This window comes from Lampetra fluviatilis, chromosome 13, assembly GCF_964198595.1.
Source record: "Lampetra fluviatilis chromosome 13, kcLamFluv1.1, whole genome shotgun sequence".
Taxonomy (NCBI): domain Eukaryota; kingdom Metazoa; phylum Chordata; class Hyperoartia; order Petromyzontiformes; family Petromyzontidae; genus Lampetra; species Lampetra fluviatilis.
The window spans coordinates 3,626,917-3,639,327 of NC_136287.1; the positions used below are offsets into that span (position 1 = coordinate 3,626,917).

The 12,411-nt window shown below is 44.2% G+C and overlaps 1 protein-coding gene across 1 annotated transcript; it reads left to right on the plus strand.

Annotated features, from left to right (window-relative positions):
• Window positions 1-7,875, plus strand: LACTB (lactamase beta). The gene is made up of 7 exons (XM_078862059.1): window positions 1-780; window positions 2,356-2,422; window positions 2,945-3,135; window positions 3,976-4,324; window positions 4,802-4,967; window positions 5,285-5,423; window positions 6,062-7,875. Exons 1-7 carry the CDS (start codon window positions 244-246, stop codon window positions 6,464-6,466), a joined length of 1,854 nt encoding a protein of 617 aa, XP_078718185.1. The 5' UTR covers window positions 1-243; the 3' UTR covers window positions 6,467-7,875.
• The last annotated feature ends 4,536 nt before the right edge of the window (window positions 7,876-12,411 follow it).

Below are 12,411 nucleotides of genomic sequence, written 5' to 3' on the forward strand. Positions count from 1 at the left end.
CCCCAAATGCGTTCGAGCACACGGGGTGAGAAGCGGCCCTGGCAAATCAAGAAGCTGCCCGTGCCATTGCGGGCTCACATCATCAGCAGGGGGCAGTGCACCAAAGCCCATTGTTGTACTGCACTTTGCTCGCTATGCCCCAGCGTCTTCACGAAGGGGCCGGTTCAGCGTCTCTGTGGCTACACTAGCCCTCCCTGAGCCCTGAGCCACCCGGCGAATTCGTGTTCTTCACTCATCGCCACAATGCAGTGGCGTCTACCCGCTCGTTTGCTAAGTTTATCATTCAGCAAAGTCCGAGCGAAGCCAGGGCCGCCGCTGCTGCCTCTCGGTCTCTGCCCGCAGACTCCCTCTCTCTTCGGCTGCCATTCCAGGACAGACCGTGGCTTCAGCGCGGCCTGTGCGGTCTTTCCGCGGCTGCTGGCAATAAGAAGCCAGCACTGTGGGTACTACTCGACGGGCTCCTGGTGGCAGAGACGGAGTCCAGGAACCAGGGGCCGGCAGCTTGTGAAGGTGGCGGCCTGGCTGCTGGTGGGACTCGCTGTGGTGGGCTTCCCCGAGCACCTCCGTGATGGCCCTAGCCACCTCTCAGTTCTTTTCTCCGCGGTGAAATCTTCCAGGAGATGGAAAGTCCACGACGATGGAGATGATGATGGTGGTGGTGGTGATGAAGAGAGGATGGGTCTCTTGCCGAGGACGGAGTGCGAGGGGAATTTGAAGAGAGACATGGGACCATGGGGCTCGGCTGTGTGGGCGGGCAGGGATCTACTCCAAAAGGTCAAGGTGAGCTAATTGTTGATGGCCCACAAGTTTGGCTTGTTTTGATTTTATACCGTCGCTTAAGTTCAGAAAAATCCTGAAGTATCTGTACAAAGTTGCGTGTGTGTATTTTTAAGAGGGTCCGAGTTCTGCCTGGGATCTCGGACTAATTTATAAATTGTGTTGTGTGGTGGCATACTGCTAACACTTTTGGGCTCAATCCATCAGGCAGGTGCATTTCAAGTCGATGAGAGAGGACTATGGATTAGGGAGGCTTTAATCCAGCAATGGTCATTACATAATGATAACAATGATTAATGCTCTTTACTAAGGAAAGCCAAAATAAGTCCAAAGACCCATTTTCAGGATAATCCTGCTTTGCGATATTTGCGCCAAATTAACCAATTAGTGGTTGTTTTTTTTTTGTGGAAGGAATCCATAGTACCCGGGGAAAACCCTGGCATACAATGCGAGGGATAACAATCCAATGGATGTGTACTGCCATCTCTTGGCCACCTTTGATGGAGCTCTTTGATCTACCTCCCGTTGCCTTAAAAGCGTTGAATGACAGCCATACCATTGCATAAATTGCCTGTCCACACCGTGTCAGTCGTGAGAGTGGCTTGGCCATGCTTTACACCACTTGTCAGTGAGAGTTGGTGAAGGGTTGACCGGTCAAAGTTTCACTCACCGCTGATGTTGGCAGTGGCAAGCGTTCAAACTCGGTTCGCTGAGTTCAGAGTTAAGTGTGCTATCTATTGCGCCACTACTCTTGCCTCACAAAATACGATTGGCACTCAAACACAGGCTCCCAAAATATATTGAGGCTCATTGTGGCATTCCCGAATTCATTGCAATATACTGAAGACGGAACTATAATCAGCAATGGAAAGAAGAACCACGGAAATGAAAGAATGCTCAAACTGCTGAGAGAACTCAAATAATAAAGTGTATAAGTCTTAAATAAGGACTTTTCCAACACTGGTGTACATGCAGCCTGTAAGAATCCTACTTACCATACTACCAGCTGTAGGAATCATCTGGTTGCCCAATCGGTGGGTTTCTGACAATGCATCTATGTGTGATCCATCAACCCTTCCTCCCAATAGCTGTATTTGCCGACATGCATCACCACTGCATCCATGATGAGTTGAATCAATTTAATAACATAAATTATTGGATTTTACCAATCCAATTGTTAAAACATGTTATTGGAACCCAAATTGGGAACTTGGTCGAATTCCATTAGTAAATGTGATTAAACTTTTGGATGTTCTTTATCAGTTTAAAAAAGCCTTCAAGATGATAACGGGGTATTTTTCAATCTGCATGGTACTTAGCAAATCATTTTTTTCATTGAATGTTTTTATCATTTTCACAAAAACTACGTTAAATGCTCAGACGTTTTCAGTAACAAGCTACAAAGTGCTAAAATCTGGGTGAAGTTTGTTTAAAAAAAATTACAAGGTTGTATTCTACGCTAGAGGGCAGCTGAGTCGCATTTGTTTTGCAGTCACTGCCCAATCTCAAAAGGACAATAATAATGAATGTTCCAATGGTTTTCTCTTCTTCCCTTATTTGGACATGTTGGGTATTGAGGACGAAGTGGGAGCGCCTGGCATGGTTGTTGGAGTGTCGGTGAATGGAGAGGTTGTTTGGACTGAAGGTGACTGGAAATTCCACACAGTGTAACACAGCAGTATGACGTAAACCACATAGTCGAATAGTGTTTACTCCTCAGTACAAACTTTGTTAGACGTAGTCTACTTTATAAAAAAAATCAGCACGGTTTTCTCATTTATTTTAGTTTCAAGTATTGCACGTAATATTATCCAATTTCCTGGCTACATAGCATAGCAAAAGCCTACCTTTTCCCATGGTTAATGGAAATCTACATTTTTAAACTTAACATATTTTTACTGTCTCGTATTTATTTATTTTGTATCCTACAATTTCGTTTTCCACATCCTAAATGTAATATAACATATCATGTGTATAATTTCCATACATTGTAATAATTTCTCACATCTGTAATTCGAAGCATGTATGATAAGCAAATATGAATCAATTTAATCAATGTGTGGTTGGATTATTACATGTCTAACAATGAGTTTTAATAATTTGGAGAAACTGAATCATGAGACTCTGTGCCTGATGCCCCTAATCTCCACCTTTCTTTGACTTCCAGGACTGGGCTTCGCTGACCTGGAGAACCGCCTGCCATGTCACAGCAATACGGTGATGCGCGTCGCAAGTGTGAGCAAGAGCCTGACAACAGCAGCTTTAGCGCGGCTGTGGGAGGCCGGAAAGGTTGATCTGGATGCACCCGTGCAGACCTATGTGCCTGACTTTCCCGAGAAGGAATTCCAGGGCCAAAAGGTGAGTCCTGACGTCACCAAAACTTTTCAGGAGTTTTTTCCACATTGTGGCCTTGTCTGGCATTGTGGAATGCCTAAAAGGCGTGGAACATTTCACCATCCCAGTAATTCGATAGTTTGTCAGCAAGATGCGGCATCACAGTGCAAGACTAAATATACTTATTTGGTATGCTTCGTTCATTTGCCAAAAGAAAATTTTAATAATTATCATAATTTCTGAAAAGAATAGATTTATAATTGTGAGCCTAATCACAGCTTATAAAGAATGATGTGATGCATTGTTACATGCCTAATACATAATGTTATAAACTATTAATTAATGTTCTGGTAATTGGTTAGAGTGCAAGGCTTGCAGCTAGGTGCAAGGATTGCAATTGAAAGGTTGCATATTAAAATTATAGTGTGGGGCCGATTGAGGTCTTTAACCATCTGAGGTAAATAAAACGAGTTCCACTTTGCAAGCAGTCAGCAGTGGTTGTCCTATGGATGGACTTACCCCTGCCATATGGAAATAGAATTTCCAACTCCTGGCTCAGGGCTGTTAATAGGATACAACTGCTGCACACATGTATGAGATGACATTGTCATAAATTACAAATTAAAATCTTTGGAAATGCTCTTCTGTAAAAACCAGGCTGGCTTTGTGCACTGTTGTCCTGAGTTTTTTTTTTATCCTTATGTCTGAAATTAAACTGCTGCTTTGTATTTTGGATGTGTGTTTTGTGTTAGCGACTATGCTGCAATTGTTTGGGGCATAGAATGGAGTTGCACATTTTGTGCTGCCAGTGTTTGAATTTGGATTGCAAGAGAAGTTAAGCCTAACTCGAGTCATTCTTGGCAGGTGACCATCACGCCTCGACAAATTTTGTCTCACTTCTCGGGGATTCGCCATTACGAAAAGGACCCCCAGAAAGTCCGGGATGAAGAGGAAAAACGAAAAAAAGCCCGAAGTGGCCAGAAAGTGGACAGGACCGAGAAGAAAGCAAGTTTGGCCAGCAAGAACAACTCGGAGGACAAGAAAAAGCATCTAGAAGGAAACCCTAAAGAAACAGACAAAGTGATAAATGCACCAAAACTCAGAGGCAATAGTCAGGAGTTTTCAAAAGAGGAATATTATCTGATGGAGAAATTTTCAAGTGTGAGCGACTCGCTGAAACTGTTTAAAAATGATCCCCTCATATACAGACCAGGTAAGCATTTAGAAAAGATGTAGGATTTTTCAACTATCAAAACTTTCATAAAAACTAGACAAGCTCATAGTGAAATAACTATGTGAAACAATGGCCTATAGTATATACAAAGCAACATTTATTATTAATTCATGTACATTTTCTTACTTAACTTTTTATGTCACCAGGTAAGGTTCACGAAGCTAAATAACTTTTTATAGAAGTGACTTGACCGCAAATGATAGCTCAACAAAGTCGCTTATCATGTGAAAATATATAGCAGCCAAATACTCCAAACGCACATTTTTAAATTGATTCTCAAGTGCACAATTCAGTGCATGTAACGTAAGCGTAATCATTTCGATCAATGAACATCTGCATCATTAGAAACCTAATATGAAGTCGTTGACAAACAAATCAATGTTAATCTTTTTTTGTTTAGAGCCTGACACTTTTCCGAGCCATATTTCCCATCGCCCCGTCCCGTGTTGCGCCCAGGCACCGAGTTTCTCTACTCGACGCACGCTTTCACCCTGCTGAGCAGCGTGGTGGAGAGCTGCTCAGGTGACGACTTCGTGCAGCACATGCTCAAGATGTTCCGCCAGCTCAACATGCTGAATACTTTGGCCGATCTCAATGAGCCCATCATCTATAACCGCTCCAGGTGGGTCTCCCTGACCGTCAAGCCGGATGGGATGCAGGGGCACGCACTGCCTCGGGCATGGAGCTGACTGTGCCTTCACAGCTGTAGGAATTTAATTGCAATGCATGTATAAAACATTCATAGTTACCTACTTAGGCTGTTCGCGCCATGGTTTGTCTGATGTGCTTTTGACGACGTGAGTCGGGAGCTTCAGTGAATGTATCGTGAGCGTGAGAGTCGCGGTTTTAATTGATAAATATACATGTCGTGTGCCGAGTAATCGTGCATTATGCTTGAGGTTAAGTGTGTTTACGTTCCACCATTCTCCTGCTTTGTAGGTATTACGTGTTTAACAAAAGGGGTCGGATTGTGAATGCCCAGTATGTCGACAACTCGTACAAGTGGGCTGGGGGTGGCTTCCTCTCCACTGTGGGAGACCTGCTGAAGTTTGCCAACGCCATGCTTTACAGCTATCAGGTATCATCATCTGCACTTTATCAACATGCACCCTAAGTCAGGGGTCAGCAACCATAACAAGAAGAACCATTTTCGAATTTCTTTTAAAAAAATCACTATAGAGCTGCAATGCATGTAAATAACGTTATGAAGCAATCCTTAAAGAGCCGCTTCCGGTTCCGGAGCTGCAAGTTTCTGACCCCTGACCTAAGTCTTTTACACTGCAGTAGCTTTCATAATTTGTGTTGAAAATGTATTGGACGTACGAGTTTGTGGATGGCATAGTTTTGTGGAATTCCCCACATGCAAATCATCCCAATGTCGGATCCTGAAAATATTCTTGAAACGCAAGAGTTTTTCCGGGCTAAATTAATGAGGTATCATTACAAGCTATCTTTTTAACTCCCAGATAGCATATCCCATAAGACAAAACATCTTATCTTGCTAATTGTTTTAACCAGTTTATTGTTTCAAGCATCTTTAAAGTGGCCACCATTACGAGCAGCCATTCCTTTTCTGCTGCTGCATGAAAGCCTCACACCGACACCATTATCATTTTCAGTCCCATGCTGCTGCAATCCTCCAGAACACAGTAGCCCAAATTTCATCCATCCAGCTGCTCTCTGTCTCTCGCCCTGTGTTCCATTGCCCCGTTGCAGACGGAAGCCTCGGACGTAGATAACGGCCATCTGCCGGGCTACCTCAAGTCCGGGACCATGCGTGCGCTATGGTCACCTGTCCCCGGCAGCGAGATGTCTTGGGACCGGGAGGGTGGATATGGCATGGGGTGGGGCGTGGTTGAGAGCCGGCAGGAGTGCGGCGCTTGTCGGCGCACTCGCCGCTACGCTTCGCACACTGGCGGTGCCGTCGGGGCCAGCTCCGTGCTGCTCGTGCTCCCTGCCGAAGGGACGCCATCCCCTGAGCAAGGGCCGCACCTCCCACGTGGCATCGCGGTGTGCATCCTGTGCAACCTGCAGTCAGTCGGCCTCAATGCCGCCGCTTTGCAGATAGCCCTCGAATTTGAGAGATGTGCTCAAAAGACTGTGTGTGAGCATTGCCCATGAGCCAAGGGGACGTGAAAGTCACTTTGTGTTATGGACATTTGCGTTCGTTCAGGAGACCAGGGTTCAGTAGCCGGTTGTTTAAAGCAGCTTAGGTATAATTTTACCCCCAGTGTTCTTTAAAACAGTGTTTGACTGAATGTGTAGCCAAAGGCAAATGGGGTTGAGGTCCGATAAAGGCATCGTTAGACGATGTGAAAAAGTGGATGCCTAGGGAGACATCTGTAGCGATGGGTACAAAGTAGCGGTGACTGTAGAAAGGCGCTCTGATAATTGCTACCAGAGCCTGCAGTGCTAAGGCAATGGAGGAAAAAAAGTAAAAGGGACTGAAGGTGCTTAATGCAATCGGCCACAGGTCACTGCATTGCCATATGAAGGGAAACGTGGGGTACTGTTTTTATCCATTCAGATCGGCCATGTTACGAGTTGGCGACTGAGTAATTGGCAGTATTAGCTTCATAATATTCAACTGTATATGAAAAATATTACAGTTTTATGGTAGCATAAACATTTAGCAAATGGCTACCTAAATATGCCAACCAAAAAAACCTCGCCATTTGATGGCAATAAATGATAACGCAGGTGATGCACTCGTGGCCTAAAAGCTAAACACAAAAAGTAGTTCTAAAGTAATGAGTTTTCGATTTAAAAGAGCATAGCTCCAGTGGCTTCCTAATATTAGAAGGAAGAGCGTTCCAGACGGCCGCAGAAACGCAACTGAAAGCACGTGATGCAGTGACCGTCTTTGTTCAATGGTTAGCCAAAAGCGATGATGACCGGAGTTTACGTGATGGTTTATGCTCCTTTGTGGCAAACACTTTGTGCTGAAAATTCGGGTTCACCTTTAGGAGGTGGTAATCTGGTTTATGTTATATTGAACACAACGTAATCCACTGATTTAATTGTTGTATTGCTACCGGTTATGAAACGGTGGCGCCATGTAGTGGAAAAATGTTGCGTGTTCAAAGGGGAAGGAGTCAATTGCTCCCTTTGTTGTTTTAAAAGGCTTCTTGATTGCAGACATCGTTGATTTTTTTTTAATGCCATGGAACACCAGAGGCTTTATTTTCTAGATAATTGACCTCACCTGATTTTTCGTCACTTGCCAGTTTCCAAAGCCAATGTTCTTTGTCCATTTACAAACTTACGCCACGGGTTTATTACAACAGTATTGTGCAACATGAGTAACTTGTGCTTTAAATTGTTACCAAACCATGTGAGCTGGGACGATCATAGCTGGCCCGTTGCCCATCGCCATTGAACCAACTACATATTCTCACAAGCAATAACATTTTATGCTGTGGATACCAAACCCTGCCTTTTATGGACTTTTGTATTGACTGCAATCTTTTTTTTATGGGCGGGGAGTTTAGATGGTTAAGAATCTTCCCAATTGTAAAATGTTCGAAAAATAAAACAATCCTTGGATAAGGTAGTGGATGTTTTTTTTTTACAAAAATGTTTACATTCACCTAATTTTAAAATGGGGTTCGTTCTGACTGTGTCATGCTTTGTGTGCCCACTGCTGAGATCAACTGATGGGGCACCGCTGCCCACCAACCCTGTTTGGGTGCAAGCGTGGAGCAGTGGTACAGTGGTTAACTTGCTGAGTGACAAACCTGCTGACTTCAGTTAGATTCCTGGCCTTGAATAACATCAGTTGCAAGTGGTAACAAAACTTTTATCTTGGTGTCTCCTACTAGATACATGTGTGTAAAACATCACTACTAGGGGGAGACAAAGTATAAAGGCTGGGCGTTGTGCTAGCCACATCACCCCCTCGTGTTTCTGCGCCATGCCGACCTTAATAGGTGCTCGCGTACATGACTCGCCTCAACAATTTGTAAGGCTATAGACGGTATTTCCTGATGTGTGTGGGGGCGGGTATGTGGTACACCCTTGCTGTCGTGAGGAAATGCGGTAGTAATGCTTCCCTGGGCCCTGGCCCCTCGGCGGCCTGACCAAATAAGGCAAAACTGAAAGCCAGAGCATGACTCCCCAGCGGCACAGTGATCTGCGGAACATCAGCCATTCTTGCCAACATAAACAAATGTATTTAAGAAAAAAAACTGAGCAGCCCGTAGCGGAAAGCTTAATGTACGAAAATATTTTTTCGTGTACCGGTTTTAAAACTTTCTTAGAATTGAGATAACAATACAGCCTTATAAATTTTAAAAGTAGTTTTTTGGTCATGGGTCGGTTGTTTTTTTTACAAAAACAAGATGGGCTTCACATTGACCTGCCATAATTTGATAATGTTGGTGATTATTGACTGAGCCAGAGCAAAGTACATGCTGCTGCATATAGAGGCACTCGGAAACTGGGCTGAGAGCTACTTGTTGGCTGCCGCTTCTCAATACGGGACCTGATTATCTCATCCGTCGGTCAACAATGTTAAACGCATTCCATCGAGATGGGCAAATCGGACCGGATAACAGCAGGACACTGGTGTCGAGAACCCAAGAGCGACACTGACCTCAAAAATGTTTTCCATTTTCATTGCTTTGAAGTTGCTTGCGAAAGCCTATGAAATGACGCGCTACCCATGACAGTTATGGTGCAATTCAATGAATGGTTTCAATAATTGATTATTATTTTAAATATTGAGGTTCGTGTGGGGGCCTCGAGTTCCTGGGTCACTTGAACCCATTCTAAACAATATATTTTAATAAAACATTCCTTGCATGATTCGATGCATGTATTGTGAACTTAAAATGAAATTCACCATTGACTCAACGAACCGCAAATGACGGCTGGAATCTCTGGGTGAGGCTCCTTTAACGTAATCCTTCCTAATCTGCAGTTTGGCTGTAATCGATGCTCAGGCCATTGAATCCAGGAAAACACCTGTACAATTATACCAAAGAGTATGGATTCCTGCAGGTACGAAAGCTTCAAATCAAGATTGAACCACCTGTACAATTACCCACGCCTGGCACGCGCCGCGCCACTATTGTACAGATTGCAATAATCTACAGGGATGTTTAATCCATTGCATGACTAATCTGGTTGTGCATCATACTACGGCGGGATGCTTCCAAGGTTTACGTACGGGCAGGTTCGGCGTTTTCTTTGAACTGCAAATCCCTGCACAACCGGTGTCCGGATATGCAGTGCATCTTGGCACATGGTTCGTGAGAAAATTGTTACCATACTGGGTTTCTTTTAAACTAAACTTTTTATTTATTTAAGGCCCACTGAGATATATTTCTCTTATTCAGAAGCGACCTGGCCACAAATGATGGTTCAACGAAATGGCTTATCACGTGGGAATGTACAGCAGGCAATTACTCGTCCAAATGCATGTTTCTAAATGTGGAGAGAAAGCCCGGAGGACCCGGAGAACAGTCCACGCGACCGCAGGGAGAACACGCAAACTCCAGATATACAGCAGGCGTCAGGGTTGGGAACGAACCCACGACCTCATGTATACCAGGCGAGGCAGTTCACATCTCGCCACAGGTCTATCTCTAAGCAGTTGCCAATTTACGTACGTATCAGGCTCGGTAAAATAGTAATTCCCGTGTACAAAAAAAACCTCGCAAAACAAAATAATTGCTGATCTAATGCTTTCATGTGTTGCTCATGCAGACTTCTTTTAATCTTAAAACACGTTTGCAAAGAACACATCCGCGGCTACAATATGTGAATGCACAATACATTGTGATATTTCAGGTGACTTTATATTATTGCATAATCCAAATACCTGACGGCTGCAGTTACGCAGATTGCATGTGAGGATGCATACGATTGTGTCAGTGCACATCAACACCGGTTGAACTCAAAACAGCTGTGAATTCAATGTAACGCACGCATGCCTTCCAATCAACTAAAGAGCCTTCATGGGGGTTGACCATCACGTGGCACGATGCAGTCTGTTCATTCAAAGCGTTCTGCTTGAGCCGTTTCACAGGCAAGACGGTGAACTGTACGTTGCATCTCGAGGATTGTGGGGAAAAGCCAAGAGAGGCAACTGTATGTTGCGTATAAAGGATTGTGGGGGTGAAAGCATCGCAACTCAAAATAGTTTTACGTTTAATGACGCTGACAACCGGTAAGAGCTCGGAGCAATGTTGGTGATTTTGGATCAAAAGTTCGGATCATATCAAATATATATATGTTTTATTCATTGCCCTTAGGCAGGTGATTGTTAATAGCATGTGTGGTGTTTAACACCGTTAACGTACTGTTAATATCAAACGGTTGCTGAAATGGTGAGCTGGCGACAGAAATAGAACCTGTGGAATTTGGACAAACCAATGGGGCGCTATGTAGAGTACACCAGAGGTGTGGACTCGAGTCATGTGACTTGGACTCGAGTCAGACTCGAGTCATGAATTTGATGACTTGCGACTCGACTTGGACTTGCATAACAATGACTTTGTCCCACCTATGAGATGTGGACTCGAGTCATGTGACTTGGACTCGAGTCAGACTCGAGTCATGAATTTGATGACTTGCGACTCGACTTGGACTTGCATAACAATGACTTTGTCCCACCTATGAGATGTGGACTCGAGTCATGTGACTTGGACTCGAGTCAGACTCGAGTCATGAATTTGATGACTTGCGACTCGACTTGGACTTGCATCACAATGACTTTGTCCCACCTATGAGATGTGGACTCGAGTCATGTGACTTGGACTCGAGTCAGACTCGAGTCATGAATTTGATGACTTGCGACTCGACTTGGACTTGCATCACAATGACTTTGTCCCACCTATGAGATGTGGACTCGAGTCATGTGACTTGGACTCGAGTCAGACTCGAGTCATGAATTTGATGACTTGCGACTCGACTTGGACTTGCATCACAATGACTTTGTCCCACCTATGAGATGTGGACTCGAGTCATGTGACTTGGACTCGAGTCAGACTCGAGTCATGAATTTGATGACTTGCGACTCGACTTGGACTTGCATCACAATGACTTTGTCCCACCTATGAGATGTGGACTCGAGTCATGTGACTTGGACTCGAGTCAGACTCGAGTCATGAATTTGATGACTTGCGACTCGACTTGGACTTGCATCACAATGACTTTGTCCCACCTATGAGATGTGGACTCGAGTCATGTGACTTGGACTCGAGTCAGACTCGAGTCATGAATTTGATGACTTGCGACTCGACTTGGACTTGCATCACAATGACTTTGTCCCACCTATGAGGTGTGGACTCGAGTCATGTGACTTGGACTCGAGTCAGACTCGAGTCATGAATTTGATGACTTGCGACTCGACTTGGACTTGCATAACAATGACTTTGTCCCACCTATGAGATGTGGACTCGAGTCATGTGACTTGGACTCGAGTCAGACTCGAGTCATGAATTTGATGACTTGCGACTCGACTTGGACTTGCATCACAATGACTTTGTCCCACCTATGAGATGTGGACTCGAGTCATGTGACTTGGACTCGAGTCAGACTCGAGTCATGAATTTGATGACTTGCGACTCGACTTGGACTTGCATCACAATGACTTTGTCCCACCTCTGGAGTGCACTTACCAAATCGGTAACAGGTCGCCCTCTCTCATACAAGTTTATCAACTTTCATGATTCTGAGTAATTTAATTAAAGATTGAGTTTTTATCTAATTTGTCCTCTTGTGTTGTCTCAAAGTTAACAATTGCTTATAAATTGCATACACCGTCAACGTTCTTCTTTTTTGCAAACACTTCAATATAATGTGTTAAGCATAACGGTCGTAATTGATGGATCATTGCATGCCTATCCCTCAATATTAGGTATATAATGAGCAATCAATGAACATCATGTCAAAATTTGGAAATGCAATGATTTATGCATGAGAATTAATGATCCGCTATTTGACTATCTTTTGACTTCATGCCACGACAATACTGACAGGGTCGGTAACAATCTGGCAGCCAACTCATGGCCCACTTCCCACTGTCTCGGACTATAGCCCATCCACTTCTGAGAGAGTAA

Coding starts and splice junctions, on each gene's coding strand:
- LACTB (XM_078862059.1), top strand. CDS start 244: ATGCAGTGGCGTCTACCCGCTCGTTTGCTAAGTTTATCATTCAGCAAA. Junction 4,325..4,801: donor TCCCCTCATATACAGACCAG/GTAAGCATTTAG, acceptor TGTTGCGCCCAG/GCACCGAGTTTCTCTACTCG. Junction 5,424..6,061: donor CCATGCTTTACAGCTATCAG/GTATCATCATCT, acceptor GCCCCGTTGCAG/ACGGAAGCCTCGGACGTAGA.